The sequence below is a fragment of the Fusarium oxysporum genome, chromosome I, assembly GCF_013085055.1.
Source record: "Fusarium oxysporum Fo47 chromosome I, complete sequence".
Taxonomy (NCBI): domain Eukaryota; kingdom Fungi; phylum Ascomycota; class Sordariomycetes; order Hypocreales; family Nectriaceae; genus Fusarium; species Fusarium oxysporum.
In genome coordinates, this window is record NC_072840.1 from 4025265 (window position 1) to 4040541 (window position 15277).

A 15277-nucleotide genomic window follows, 5' to 3' on the forward strand; every position below is an offset into this window, starting at 1 on the left:
GCGTGTGTTAACCCTCTGAGTTGCCGAAGATGACAACTTTATGTCTTGAAAAGGTCGCCTTGGTAGCATGCTAACAACTAACGAACAGGGACCGAACTGTCTCAAGTCATGTACATATAAAGAGTCGATGCCATCTCCGGGTCCAACAATCTCGAACAGCTCATAGCATCTGGTATCGAAAGTCGAGGATTGAAGCATTATACATTTTGGTAACTTCGGAACAATAGAGCAGGCTCTCTGTTGATCACTCAAGCATAAGGACCATATTTGAACATGGGGAAGCGGAACATTACTACCAATACTCGGAATCAACTTGCTTCCGAGCAGAAAGCAAAGATGGAGCCTCGCGTTACCAATGAGACGGACCATAAGCACGACGACCAAGTATACTCGGCCTCCGCGCGCCAGCTTCGGTTTTGAGCTAGAATTCCTGGTGCCTCTAAACCCAAGGAAAGTTGAAGCAGACGACAGCATCTCTGGCCTTGCGCCAGTCGCGGGCCACCTTGATGGCGTAACAGCAGTTTTAGAATTGCTACGAGATCATAATTTCTATGCAAGGACGGTAGAAGCGAGTTATGTCCCAAAGAAGTCTGAAACGAAGAGATATCCATGGATCGTCACGACAGACGGCTCAGTGTCAGAGTCTGGAACAGAATGGAAGAATGAGGCCTATGCGTGGGATGCGGTGGAGATAGCAAGCCCACCGATGTATGCTTGCGATGAGGCATACTGGCTTATGTCAGTAGTTGTTAGACTTTTGACTAATAGCTTGCGTCTTCGGGTCAATACCTCATGTGGCTTCCATGTTCATGTCGGCAATGGGCCCCATCAGATGGACATGCATGCATCGAGAAACCACGCGGCCCTCCAGTGGGCATCCGACCCGGTGCTATCTACTCTCCATTGCCCAGCGCGAAGTTTTGCTCGTTACTCCAAGTCTATCCGACGCTTTACTGGTATTGAGTTGAGTGACAACGTAACTGCAGATATGGCACGGCGAGAAGTCACGGGGCTGAATTTTGTACCTCGATATATTTCACGGGCGAGGAAACTCGGAGGAGATCCTGTTGCTTCTAGTGTGACACTGATCGAACCTCTTCGCGAAGCCCGCGAGAAGGAAGACGATGGAAGATTCCTGGATCCTGAGTGTGAAAGTGATGATTCCGACTACGAGTGCGAAGACGGTAGACCTTTCGATCGACCAAGGAAGGCCAAGAGAGTTCGGCGAGAAGTTCGTTATATGCCCCATGTCAGAGAGTTAATCAATTAGGATAAGGCTAAACAGTTAGATGATGAATCTAACTGTACCCGTCGTGATCTACCTCCACAGCTCGATTTTCCAGCCTCCCAGTCAACCGCTTCTTGTAGGTCATCTGATGGCGTGCCTTTGCTAGACGAGCAACGGAAGAAACTAAAAGCTGTATCAAGGCAAGCGGACATCCCGTCACCCGTTTATGATATGGATCATGACAAAGGTGGTGATGATGATGACTCACTGAAAGCCTCAAAGGTTGCTTGGAGAGGAGTCACTGAGCTCCTGGCCTGAGACGTGGGTGTGCATCAGGCCGCACATCTCATGTGTGACAATACCACTTTGGAGAAATGTTACAGTTACAACTGGAAAGGTCAGTTGATGGGAGAGATACCGCCCTTGATAAGAAAGGAGACTCACGGCACTGTCGAGTCTCAGCTCGCAGCCGGTAGCCTCTATGCCGAATGGATCGTCACCTGGATTAAGATACAGTGTCGTATGCTCGAGTGGGCACGAGATGCGGAACCTTCACAGCTCATGCGTGTCATTGGCAAGCTCTCCCGGGACAACGTATCTCGCGAGTACACATACGATATCTTAAACTTCCTGAGGGATCTCGGTGTGTATACAGAGCTTTCAGGAGCGTCTGCTCAGAGCTGAGGAAGCATGGTTCGAGTGCACGATGCTGCAAGTACGTGGCTCATCATCTTACTCGGGAGCATCATCTCATCCAAAGTCTTGGTCTGCAGGCTCCGATAAGCAGGATTCGGGAGACACTTGGGGAACTCCTGATCAAGACTGGGGAGGTGAGTGGCAAGTTGCCTTGGATCCTGATTTATCCAGCCTTTGGTGAGGGATTGGACGACAAGTGTCGTTCAATAGAAGTTAACCGGCTCTCCTATTAGATGGGCATGATCAGCCAAGTTGCTTATGTGTTTTCTTTTTTCCCTTTTTTTTTTTTTTTTTTTATTATCATGGTTGAGTTGTTTGGCAGGGTACCTACCCCATGAGTTTATATCTTCATTTTTCGTTTAAATACAACAACCAAACTATACTAGATCAAGCAAGCACTTTACATGGCGGGATTGAAGAAAGAAGTGATAGTTACAATATGTACAGAATGCACCTAGAGCTTCATTATGGTTCGGCTGACCATGAAAACAATTGCTCTGTTCCTTGGAGGTATCTTACCCTACATAAAGAATATGAATCAATGCCCTGGAAGGAAGTGGACTCACCGCCTCTTACTACTTTGTCCAGCCTCGACTCCTGAAACACAAGTATAAAGCTTGACGACATTTATTCATGGCATTGCAGGTTTGTGGCTTGAACTATTCTCGGGAATTACCTGGGGAAGGGGAGGAAGACCGTTGGTGCGTGGCTTGACGAGTCATTCATCACTAAACAAGCAATGATCAGTTGCACAATGAGTTAGAACAGGAATCAGATTAACGCCTCCAAAACATTGCGGCCCTCGAATAATCCCAGATACAGTGGCGTCTAACATACTGCAACACAATGTAACATGACACATTTTCACTCTGATCCTCTCAGAGACTGTGGATATGACATCAAGCATTGGTTACCCTATACACGGACTGAGCTCCATAGCCGAAGCAAAAATAAGAGTACGTGGTGTACATTGTTGGTGGCTTATGAGGGAAGTAAAGATATAATAATATAGTGACCCCAAAGTGGCATGGTCTGTTTTATGCAGAATGAAGCAAAATACAACCCTACACGGCGATAGCATTGTAATATCAACCAGTTAAGATCGTGATGGATGCGTCAAGTCAAAGTCCAATACCAAACTCGGGTAAAGTTAACCACTGGAAGGTCTTGACGGTAACTGAATCGAGATTCGGGCACGGATCTGACCAGAAACCGATAAAAAGAACAACGATATGAAACACAAAGGCTCAGGACTGGTGAGAACTAAGCAGACACGCATGAGGCCATGGTGGTATTGGGCTTATAGCGGGCTGTCAGCAACCGCATGACCTGGCAAAACTCGGCTGTCAATAGTCGTAGAAAAATAAAAGAGCGGCATTTACTGAAAGAAAACGGAACGCGAAGAGGAGGATGATTTGGTGGCAAACCACACAGTAACTCGCATGCCACGTTTCATGCGGCCAACTTCTGCGACCCTAGGTTGTATTCCAGGAACCGGCTCAGGAACGGCAATGGACCAACAGATTGCCTTTAACCAGCCGTGACCTACTTTTGAGGCCTTCTACCCTGCCTCAGCCCTAGAAGATGTTTGTCGTACGGAAGCAAGAACCTTGACCACGGCCTTGGGATGCGAGATAACAGGACGATCAAGGTTTGTGCCATCCTACGATCTGCTGGCACCGCACACGGCTTGTTCATGGCTTCTGCAGCTGCTATTTGTCCAAAGATCCCTGCCTAATCACACAAACTGGGTGAACTGTCTTTTGTGCCTCGTGCTGGGATGTTGAAGAGCCGCATCGTCTTGTATGAAAAGAAGGAGTCTGTGTAGCAGAGACTTGGCTAAGTTGGGCCGTAACGATCAAGAAGCAGTGGTCCATAACCATCAACTTCACGGTGGGTATCTTGTTTTGTGTCTCTGCTGGATTGGACCGAGGGATGATATGTGAATGCGAGTCAGCTTTGAGTGCATTAGCTAGGTGCATAGGTATTGCCGTAGAGATGGAGACCAAAGTCAACCAACCCTTCCTGTGACAAGGAGAAACGGGGCCCTTTTCACAAAAGAGACATATACCTAAAGTTCTGTGAGGATTGTGGAGGAGTTGACACTTGAACGGTCTATTCTTGGTGTACTTGCGTGACCTCTTGACTGCAGTAGAGTTGTAAGTCTCGAATTAGCCACCGTGAACGAAATATTGGTGGAGAACTGGCCAACAAACGCAAGCCAACGCAGTCCACTCCGGTGCAGAGTGTGCATCTTCGAAAGAGCTCAACGATCGTAAAGAAAGCCGTTATGATCCATTGCTTAACGGATTTAATGAAGCATCAAAATTCTAATAAGCCCTGGAAAACACAGACCACTTTCTTTGAGGACGGACTCATCATCTTAAGCAGGGATGATGCCTGCGCCGAACCCTGCCAGCTTAGTTTAGCTTGCCGCAGCCTCACAACCGTGCAAAAGCCAAGACCAGCCACAGCCATGGAAAATAGGCATTGAAGTGGTCTCTTTATTTTTTATACCGGTAGTCTTTCTTTCTTGTGCAGCTTACTCGTGCTTGCGGCTCTCGCGACGTTGGGCACACGACTCATGCTATGGCCTGTGTGTATCAAAACATGTTCGTAGAACAGGAGTGTTCGTTGCGTGCAAGACATATACTTGAGATACCTTGTTGGCTTGCGTAGTACCATCTGTCACTGGGTCCGTTGCTCATTGAACCCGAGACCTCCGTGAGTATCAAGTGATAGGATCATCGGCTTATCTTATCAAGGTCATAATTCCCAAGTTTTCCGTTCAATACCAATGCCTTAGGTCCTTTGTCAAGAAGCCGCAGGGTCTCATCGCATGCGGATGATTGCATTGGGATGGACAAGCGAATGATCGCTATTGGAGGAGAATACGCAAAGCCTACTTGCTGTATCGATGGCAGATTAGAAATCATTGATTGTCTGAAGGTTGATGAAGCGAAGGATCACCGTACATACATTAGTAAAAGCCGACCTGACCAAGAACCATCTCACGTCTCGTCTGGACCCGTTCGCGATGTAATGTCAAGGTGGAGCAACCCGGCGTCTGAAACGGCGGGGGAGGAGAAACACACACACTGAGTGGGTTTGCAATGACGCTGATGTGCTCTCGGCTGTGAACTCGTGGGCTATATCCCTTGTCTGGTATCAACGGACATGTATGTGTGGTAGCATCAGCTGTAGGACCCTGGAAGATGCAGTCATGTCCCATGTATGTACAAACATACCTACATAGCATGAAATTGAGAGTGCAGCCATCGCTTTGTTATGGTTTGTTGTGTTATTTTTATGTCGTGAGATAGGACAGGCAGAGAACTCAAGTTCAATATAAACCACGGCAGCCTCTATATAGCATAGTTAATAAGGATGCTAATATCGTCGTCCAGGTACCAACGGCATGAAGAAGGACGGGGAGAGTAGCCACCGAGATGACCCGTCTACCGTTCCATCCAACATATTCTGATGGGAATCGTAAACCCTGCATTTTGATATCAACTCCATCTGTCCACTCATAACGATTCTGCTTAATGTTGAACGTGTGTAATACATGGTAATTAAACTCACCCGCTCGATCCTGTCACGGGCTCAGCCTCGTGCCGCACGTGGACCAGCGGCAAGAGACGATCGGGGGATTGCTGCCCCGAGGCTCTCGAGCTACTACTGCAAGTCATTTCTTGATGGTGTCGTCATGATCTTAAAGGAGAAGGCCACGACGAATGGCACGACAAGGAGGATGCGGACTTTGGTCTTGAGAGATTCTTCCAGCCCCGCCCAAGTCGCGACAGAGGAGAACACCAATAGGTGTCGAATTCGACCAACCAGCGGCCGACCCTGGACCTCAATCTTGAAGGTATGCCCATCCTACCCCTCACAGATTTTGCCATGATCAGGAGGGCTCGTGCCTTGCAGTAGAACTGCGATCAGGCAGGTAAGAAAGGGCTGGGCGTGGCTGGCTCTTCAGCCCATTTCAGTTGAGGTGTGCACTTCTGGCCAACCGAGGGCCTTGGTCTCAGTCGCCCACCACCTTTTTTTTTTTTTTTTTTTTTTTTTGGACGGGTTTACTGTACTCCGTACAGTACAGACCAATGCACAGCTGGACGGCAGCAGAGAACCAACTCATGGTGGTAGCGGTTCGTGGGATGTGGGATAAGAGGCTTGGCAGGAGCCCCGATATCTATCAAAGTTGGTTACGGTAGTGGTAGTCTCATCGAATCCTCAGTACGGTAGGCTTGCCTGTTCGTTTTTACATAACTAGTGGCCGCAGGTTGCTGTAAAGCTGACGAACGCGCTGAAGCAGCTGGGGCTCGTCCTGCCTCAAGATCTATTTCTGAAGAAGCGGTGTATGCTGTAGGAGTTTTTAATGGAAAGAAGCTCACCAACATCCTTCAGACCTGAACCAGGCATACCCCTGTTTGTCCTCTCCACACTTGAAATGGACATGGGCAGGGATCTAAAGGTATAATGGTTCATCATAACCCCTCCAAGCATCCGATCTCAATACTGGCCAGCAAGTGGCATTGCTCAGCCTCTCAGGTCATGAGGCAACAAACTCTGTAACAGCGACATGCATGTTTGGTCGACAGTTGGGTGCGATGCACCTTCAAGGTTGCTTGACGTCGCTTTCAACTGACTGACTCAATGTGCAATTGATGCTCTCTGAGGAGTGGAGAGCAGTTGGCCAGAACTTGAAAAATTGAGTTGCGGGAGAAAGCGAAGCCGATCAATTAATTGCCTGGTGATAAGTCAGACTCGTCAAAAAAGGTGTTGCGCTAGAAGGAAGAATCCCCCTCTGAGACCGGCACCGGACAGAAGAGGGTTAGTCGCAGAGGATCACGGTCAGAGAGAAAGGGAGAGAGAGACTAACCACAAGATCTGACTGTGTGCCGTCCCGCTGATAGGCTCTTCCCGCCCGTTAATCACGGTATGGTTTCGCTTGGCTTCTCGGAGGCCATGGCTCACTCGGGTTAAGCGAACGCTTGGACTTCTGGCCGTTTGTTTCGTTTTCCCTTTCTTTTGTCTGGCTTTTGTTAGATATGCCAGATGCATCACCATCGCGATCGCGATACTCAGTCTATGCTCTGCATGTAATACACATAGATAATGTATTGTCACGAATGAGGTGGATTGCGCCAAGTAAAGGGGCTCTGAATCATATGTCACGGAGTATCAATGCAGCCGAGCGAGTATAGTGGTGAACCCCAAACGCCATTCTCGATTGAATGGGCCCGCTGTACGAGACGATATAGCGGTCTGTATCAAGAAAATGCTCACTATCCAGCTAGCGCATATGGTGCCGACACAAGAAGCGGAGGTGGACCAGGTTCAAGGTGGAGTTATCTTGGAAGTTGTTTGTTCAGCTGCAGTAGTGGCGTGATCCGGTCAGGAACCAGGAACAAGCAAAGTCAGGCACAGGAACAGACTTGAAAACCCGCAAATTCCGGAAGAGCCTCAAAGCGAACAAACGGTTGTCGTTATGTGCTCTGGAAGCCTTTTCCCTTTATATTGGTTTGTGTTACTTTCTGACGAGCGTAACGAGATACTGATTTGCTATCATGGCTCAGGTTGAGTGCCGTCTTGGTTTTGTTGCAATACCTTGCGGTGGTCCACAACCGGACATGACAGAACTTGGCTTTTGAGGCGGTGACGGCCGGAACGTCGAAAGGTCAAGAGTCTGAGCCTCAAAGTCTCAGGCCGTCTTATTAAGTTCGTGTTTCAATCGTTTGATCTGACCGTTAAATGCTAATTAGACTAGATGATTAGATCTATTGTGTGCATTCAGCCCAATACGCAATGACGGACGACTTTAAGAGGTTGGGCCAGGGCTGGCGGCAAAGGGGTTCGACAGGGGCCTGGAAGCTTCCCACGTTGACAGCCAAACGGTGAAGATGATAGGCCCGTTTATTGTTCGATGGCTTACCAGCCAGCCTGCCTAAACAGGAAAGCTTGTGCCGGACAGGTCAATACCCGTCCAAGATGGTAACAATGGCTAAAGTTCTAGGCCAAGGATGTTCGATGGGATTTCGTCGTGCATCCCGATTTGGCATCTTGTACGGTGACAGCTCGATCGAAGGGATGATTACTGAAGCAATGACAAAATGTAAAAGCGGCCTCGTATTTTCATCGTGACTTGACGCTGTTCACCATAGATAGCATAGATTATTGATGAGGATGATCGAGTGATAGTTTGTAGGTCGATGGCAAAGGAAAGATATTGTCGGACAGCAGAATAAGAATAGGCAGGTTGCATAATAAGCAATGCTAAGCTCAACGAGCGGACGACTCTGTGCCTAGCCAACAGATAATGCCGTCCCTTGAAAACGATCTAGGCGCATGGCTTGATATCTCCGCGAGCAAAGGAAGGGTACTTTTCTGCTGCAGGCGTTTCAGCGCCATTAACCAGGTTTTGCTTATGTGTAGAGGCTTTGGGAGGTACATAAGTGATAAATCCCTATGATTTTACACGGGTACTTCGTGTTCCGTACAAGTCCGATTTTTGATAGGCACGGTGTCAGTTCGCCGGCCCGGTTGATTTGTCTCGGTTCACCTGAGGTGACTTGTCATGCCGAATGAGCCATGATAAGAATGCATTGTACGGTGACAATGATTGACAAGGTACAAAAAAAAAATGGTTCGTGGAAGGAACGGCATAATTCTCTAGGACACAACAATTCATCAGCTGCTGCCGAGTTCACATGGAATAAGGCCGCACGTATTCGTGAAGCTATTTTGCCGAGTCGCTATCCCTCATATTAGTGTGATCGTAGAGGGCCGTGGAAGGAGATCATGGGGAGCTATTGAGCGTGAATAACCTGATTATCGCGCGTCCCCATTCTAGACCGCATCGTCGACAGGCAAGACGAGACGTGACGAAGTGAGACATGGGCTTCATGATGGCAGATGAAAGACAACGAGCCTGATTTAATCTCAGCACATTCCAGCCGGGTCAGGCGAGGCCGCGTTTTCGAGGATATCGGCAACCTTGCAAGTAGCCATCTGCTCCCTTGCAGCCCATGCCATCCTACCAGCGTGACCGCACCATTACCTTGTGTGATTAGAGCGAGTGGTGACATACCATCCATCGTTGATGTAGCGTCCATTTCTGGAATCGTGGGTGAGGAATTAACCGAGGAGCCCGAGCCGTTTATTGTCTTTGCTTTTTGTGTGCTTTGATGGGATGCGTCTATTATGGACGGGCTTGACTGGTGAGTGGTGAGGTCTGGAAGCAACCGGTTTTCGTCAATCTCCCTTGCTGAAAGGCGCAGATGCATGTTCTGCTCAGCTCAGCTGCATGCTTGTCTTAGACCCTTGGCAAGACCGGACTAGTCTGTGTCCGTGATTCTAGACGAAGAGAGAGGCGGGTTGATATGTGAGGGGTTCAACGAAGAGGTGGTGAGGCTCCAAATCCGGGGGATCCTGGCATATGTCGATGACGGTGAGTTTTGAATGCAAGTCTGAGGTTGGTAATATGTAAAGCATGATGGAAAAAGGGATGAGACATGAAGTCGGTATTATGTGAGGAAAGTTGGGAGTCGGCTTGCTACTGCCTCGTAGATCGAGATATTTCAAGGAAGGAACTATTTACAGCAACTACCAGGAATGGATTTGGCGTAGAAATGTGCAAATACAGTACATGGCACAGCAGTTCCTGCCGCTCTTATCTCTACGAAGCAAATTATAATTTATGAGGGTTCTATGCGAGACTCTCCTGTAAGAGAGTTCTTGATACCTTAGTAGGTATAGAGTTGAGGTGCGTTGATAGCACATCAAAGTATTTCAGGTTGTTGAAATACTGTTCTGTAGTCCTGATAGATGGCCAACATTCTCATACGTGGTAATCAGTAATCACTGAATTGAGCTCACTCACCACTCATCACCCCTGTCTGTTCCAGTAGATCGTATGCACAGAGAATAGGGACTGTTCGTCCCTGAGTGTGCCACGTTCATGATGCTCCTCCAATCCATCAACGCCATGGCGCTAGAGCCCATCAATATCCCCTGTCTCCTGCCCCTCAGGTCCGGACGACCGACTCCAACTAGAATAGTCAGTTCCCTTCTGGGGCCTGGCCTAAAAAACTGCGTGGCCCTAAAACGTCCATGAACCGTGCCCAGCGCCGTCTCACCAGGGGGGGTATCCACTTGTCTTCAGTGATAAACTGACACATGAGGGACAAAAAGAATTGTGCGACGCAAGGCACGAGTCGAGCTGGATTGGTTGTGCGGGAATTATTACAGTTTCAACTCGTTCAGGCACGAACTTGGAGGGCGATTCAGATTGGCTGTGGCCTTGTTTCCTGTTTCTCCCTACATTGACACTTTAATGTGTTGCCTTGTGCCTCTTTGCGACTCTTTAACAATGCAATGCAATGCAGGGCATTTCTCAACCCTGCACGTTAACGAAAAGAAATGCAACTCTGCTGTAATAATTAGAAGTCGACCTCTTGATCGTAAATAATGTACGGATAATACTTGGCAGACCAGACCTCTTTGGTGGTTTGTAGACCAGGGTTTCATGTATCAGCAGCTCAGAGCCTAGTCTCACCCCCTATCCACTCACTACCCACCATAGCCCACACCCACTCGAGTGAGGCTTCACACCTCCTGTCTTTCACCATCTCGCATGTCTCTCATATCTTGTTCTTATTCTTGACTAGCTAGGTACATACTGTACAGCACATTTTTCTTAGTAAAGACTAACATCTGGCGTTGCATGCTCGCTGGCCATGACAATCCTAGGCCTGCAATGTTCCCACTACTACCGTAATGCTTTAGGTAGTCTGCACACCCTTTCCCACTCTTTGAAACCCCCAGTCTGTATATAGCTTCAACCGCCCCCCAACTCACATTCTGATCTCTTGACCTTCGTCCTGCCTGTGCCATATACAGGGCCTTTGAGTTCCTGGTCGATATACCTTCACCTATACTCCTCTCATCTCACCTCATCCCACCTCATCTCTACCGACGTCCCACCCAACGTCGATACCTTGAGGTTGACTTATACCGACTGTCGAATCGAGTTTAATCGAACCGAGTGAATTCAATTCCACTGGATCCGATTATCACCGAAGCTCAATCCCGAGCAGTCGCTTGATGATTGTTAGTTAACATTGCCCATTTAAATATATGAGTGTGCTATGTCTGTTACATGGATGATATATAGTGATCGGTGCATTGATATGCATGGACACCATCCATCATCTCATATCTCATCCAGCTTTTATACAAATGATCTAGTACAATAACTAACCGTCTCCCAGTTGGCTTCAGCTCGGAAGCGTATATCTTCCAAGCTCAACATTCGCTCACCTTTTCTCCTTCCACCACACCTTTGGACAACATTGGTGTGATTTTACTGATACTTGTCAGCCTCACTTCACCTCCCTCTGACGTCTTCACATACAGACACAGAATGGAGATATAGCCATGAAGGACTCACACCTCCAAGCTCTCATCATTGTCCTCGCGACCGTGGTTCCCGTCACCGCCATCACCGCAGTCGGATGTTTCCTCTACCGCCGCAGCCGCCAACGTCGATTTCTCTTTATGAACAGAGGCATCACTCCCATCGGCGACGAGGAAATTGAGTCGTGGAAGAAGGACAGGAACCAAGAAAAGGCACGCATCATCGAGGCTGCAAACAACGAAGCCAATGATCTAGAGCGGCAACTCCAGCACCAGAGACAGAAGAGCACATCGTTTAGTTCCATACGCAAACCTCCGAGTGTTATCGTCTACGATCGTCCTCATCCCCGAGTCTCTGAGGAACTTTCACCACGCTCACTTCACCACAAGCGCAGCATCGATACCCCTTCAACCCCAGTCGTTGCCCGTGCTCCCAATTCTCGCCCCGGTCTGACTGATGAGGCTGTCCAGGGTGAAGATGCCTTCATCCCACCTGTGAAGCGTCAGCCTTCACGATTAGCCAAGCTTCCTCCCTCTGCTCGCCACAGTCGAACTCGCAGCAGTCGCAGCAGCACCATGAGCGCAGTGTCGCCCCGTGATCCCTGGCACGGTCACTATCCCGATGCTTTCTTCGGCACTCGCAGTTCCAGCGAATACCTACCCAGAGCAAATCGGTCATTGGATATTCGACGACAGCACCAGCGAATGCATTCCATGTCAAACATGAACCGACTCTCATTCGACGACGAAGTCTTCCTGGGAGGTCTCTCACCGCGACCTTTGATCCGCAAATCAGAGATTGGCAGGGCCATCGGCTGAGCCAGAAGAATCTGACGATACTGTCACTGAGAACCAATACAACACAACACAATACGACATGCATACCCTTGTATCGTTGATTACCATCCCGAGCCGTATCAAGAAACGGTTTCCGTGACGGCTTGTTTCAACCCCCGTCAAACCCCATCAACACCCCAGTCACAGTCAAAATTGGCGGGGCCGAGATCATTTTTGACCCATTTCTAGAAGGACTATATCCGGTCCATAGAAACATTGCCATTCCATTGCCGCTGTCACTCGGAGGCGATTCGATCGTGATGGGCCCTCGGCATTAACCTGAAGATATTGCTTCATCTCGTTAATGACCAAGAGATTCGGCTTTATGACGCTCGACGCAACTCTACCCCAAGCCTCGACCTCAAACACCCACTTACATTCTCTTCACGAATACGCAAGAACCCACTGTCATTTTCGATCTTCGCTTCTCACTCCTCTCCTAGAAGAGGCAGTAACTATGAGACCGGTTGAGTCCGCCTCATTTTACCCTTGGCATTTGGATGCCGGGGGGGACCATGGTTTTATGCGCTGGCGTCTATGCCCGGTGCTGGAACACGGAGGAATTTGTGTGCATTTTAATGACGGATATACCCCAGACTTTCCTTTATTTTTTCTTTTTATGTTATCATGACCAAGCGAGCAAGTGATATGAGAGGATACGAGACGGTCCGTTTCATGCGATGCAGATGATATCCACGGCTGACTCGAGCCTGGCGACGAGAGTTCTCCTATTAAGATAAGGAGCTGGACAGACAAATGCGTCCTTGGCACTATCAATCATGTGCCAAACATCTATACGAAAGCTATATATATAGATATGCACTCCAATTCAAACAGACTGACAACAAGCCCTCCCTCCATGCTTCTCCTAAACCCTTGCTTGAATCTTGGACGCATCGGACTGATAGACGAAGTAGTATCACTGACGCAATTAAGATGAACAAGATTAAACTTTAGATCGACATAGTTAACCTTGTACCAGTCACGTTCTAAAACGTCTTTATGAAGTTTAATTGATATGCCTTTGGCTTTGCTTTGTATAATCGCACTCTGTTCCCGAGGTAGCCTTGTTCCACTGAGAAACCACTTAACGCGTCCCTAGCCACTCACAGCGGGGCATCGCGTCCAGCCACATCCCGTCTCGATCCCATTTGGCGCGTTCACTAAACTTGCACTCAACCTCAGTCCAAGTTCACTTGCGTTCTCACTAAATTTCAAGCCAACAACGAATTATCTTGGTCAGAATCTACAGCGTCCGCAAGCATCGAGATTGAGTTCTTACTGCGTAAATGAATCTCGACCAACAAAATAGGGACCAATACTAATCTCGAAATTCCTTGCTCTCCAATATCCGACTTGAGATCATCACCAGAAAGGGGTTGAGAAGAGAGTGACCAAGTGGTCGCCATATCAGAGGTGCCCTCTCTGATACTCATCAAGTACAATAAGGAGATAACATTGCTGTTCGATCAAAGTATTCATTTGCCTCATCCCAGCTGTATAGGTAGCAAGATCTACACAGCCACATCTAAAGCATCTGTTCCCAGCATCAACATACTATTCTCACCACCATTCACAATGCCACCTCGCAAGTCTAGCTCGCGAAAAAGCGACACTTCAACTGCACGATTTGTCCCGATGGATGATGTGTCACCCTCGGAGCAAAGTCCAGCACCCGCTCCGACACATGACAACGATTCCATGGCCACACAAGTACCTGCACCAGCACCAGCACCAGCACCCCCAGCTGCCAGTGAGACTGCTGCTACGGAAGCTGAAGCGGATTCTTCTATGGCCCAGAATGGAGACAAGAAGGACAAGGACAAGGACAAGGATAAAGAGCATAAGGAGCACATCACCATCGAGGTAGGTTCAAGAACAGCAACCCACCCACCTCTCAATCATTGAGTGTCCAAACCTATCAATAAGGGACGCTCAGAACCCAAGACTTACTGACTAATTCAAACAATAGGACTTGACCCTTCCAAAGTCTATAATAACCCGTCTGTCCAAGGGTGTTCTACCCCCCAACACACAGATCCAGGCCAATGCCATCATGGCTCTAAGCCAGAGCACCACAGTGTTTATCAACTACCTAGCGTCTCAGTGCGTAAAATCTTCTTCTCCCCCAAGAGAAAATCACTAATTGCGAATTAGCGCCAATGAAAACACAGTAAATGCAGGCAAAAAGACAATCTCCCCTGCAGATGTCTTCAAGGCCCTTGAGGAGACCGAGTTTGCGTTTCTTAAAGAACCTCTTGAAGCTGAATTTGCCAGTATGTCTTTTTATATGCCCTGCCATGTCTTTCGTTATGGGACAGATCGTATGACAAGACTGCTAATACCCTACACAGAGTTCAACGCTATCCAGACTGAAAAGCGCACATCCTACCGTCAAAAAGTCCGCGCCAAAAAGTCAGACGGGCCAGACACTGACATGCCAGACACCTCCAACATGGAGACCGACGCAGACACGACAGCTGTCTCAACAGGCCCTCTAACTAAGCGCCCTCGTGTAGAGCCTGGAAACGCAGAGGCGGAGGAGGATGCCGTGACGGAGGATGAGGTTGAGATCCCCGAAGATTCAGAGGACGACGAGGTCGAAGAAGAAGACGAGGAGGAGGCAGAAGCTAGCGGCGATGATACCCAGGATGCCCTTGAGCTCAAGGAAGGGAGAGAGGAGAGAGACGAGGCATTGGATGGGGATGAGAGTGATTAGAAAAATGTAGTTAGCCATTCGGCCTAGGGGTTGGATGAACGACTCTGGTGTTCATGGTGCCACTGTCACACAATTTATTGACACGCTATTCTAGTTTACTTTCCTTCAGTTGCCTCCCTTGTACCTACACGGCTGGGTAGGTATGACAAATCCTACTGTAGTCTGCTGTACAGTTAAAACCTAAATCTCAACTGTCGTACTACGCACCTTGTCAACACTCTCCAGACACTCCACATTCCTTGCCCTCTCACAAGATAAGCCCCGTTGCGAATACTGTCCCGGCGGAAACATCCGGGCGGGTGTTACCGTGCTGTCACTTCAAATGTAGTACATAGGACCTAAACATTGGACGACAACATCCCAGGCTGCCCGATTCG

At 48.5% G+C, this 15277-nt stretch overlaps 3 protein-coding genes across 3 annotated transcripts; all 3 read left to right on the forward strand.

Moving 5' to 3' along the window:
• Window positions 1-285: 285 nt before the first annotated feature.
• Window positions 286-2200, forward strand: FOBCDRAFT_247013 (uncharacterized protein). Its single transcript, XM_059610791.1, has 6 exons — window positions 286-738; window positions 769-1249; window positions 1286-1525; window positions 1565-1871; window positions 2002-2058; window positions 2096-2200. The coding sequence occupies exons 1-6, from the start codon at window positions 356-358 to the stop codon at window positions 2155-2157; spliced, it is 1530 nt and encodes a 509-aa protein (XP_059463883.1). The 5' UTR covers window positions 286-355; the 3' UTR covers window positions 2158-2200.
• A 9165-nt stretch (window positions 2201-11365) lies between these two features.
• On the forward strand, window positions 11366-12163 carry FOBCDRAFT_267606 (uncharacterized protein; the record flags this gene model as incomplete). Its single annotated transcript, XM_054702874.1, has 1 exon — window positions 11366-12163. The coding sequence occupies one exon, from the start codon at window positions 11366-11368 to the stop codon at window positions 12161-12163; it is 798 nt and encodes a 265-aa protein (XP_054558849.1).
• Window positions 12164-13330: 1167 nt separating this feature from the next.
• FOBCDRAFT_212303 (histone-fold-containing protein) lies at window positions 13331-14998 on the forward strand. The gene is made up of 4 exons (XM_059609341.1): window positions 13331-14047; window positions 14154-14287; window positions 14339-14457; window positions 14536-14998. Exons 1-4 carry the CDS (start codon window positions 13760-13762, stop codon window positions 14898-14900), a joined length of 906 nt encoding a protein of 301 aa, XP_059463884.1. The 5' UTR covers window positions 13331-13759; the 3' UTR covers window positions 14901-14998.
• Window positions 14999-15277: the final 279 nt, after the last annotated feature.

Bases quoted from the DNA above. Each gene is read 5' to 3' on its own strand.
- FOBCDRAFT_212303 (XM_059609341.1), top strand. From the start codon at position 13,760: ATGCCACCTCGCAAGTCTAGCTCGCGAAAAAGCGACACTTCAACTGCA. The intron at 14,048-14,153 runs GTAGGTTCAAGA...TTCAAACAATAG, and splicing joins AGGAGCACATCACCATCGAG to GACTTGACCCTTCCAAAGTC. The intron at 14,288-14,338 runs GTGCGTAAAATC...ATTGCGAATTAG, and splicing joins ATCAACTACCTAGCGTCTCA to CGCCAATGAAAACACAGTAA.
- FOBCDRAFT_247013 (XM_059610791.1), top strand. From the start codon at position 356: ATGAGACGGACCATAAGCACGACGACCAAGTATACTCGGCCTCCGCGC. The intron at 739-768 runs GTCAGTAGTTGT...TTTGACTAATAG, and splicing joins GATGAGGCATACTGGCTTAT to CTTGCGTCTTCGGGTCAATA. The intron at 1,250-1,285 runs GTCAGAGAGTTA...AAGGCTAAACAG, and splicing joins AAGTTCGTTATATGCCCCAT to TTAGATGATGAATCTAACTG.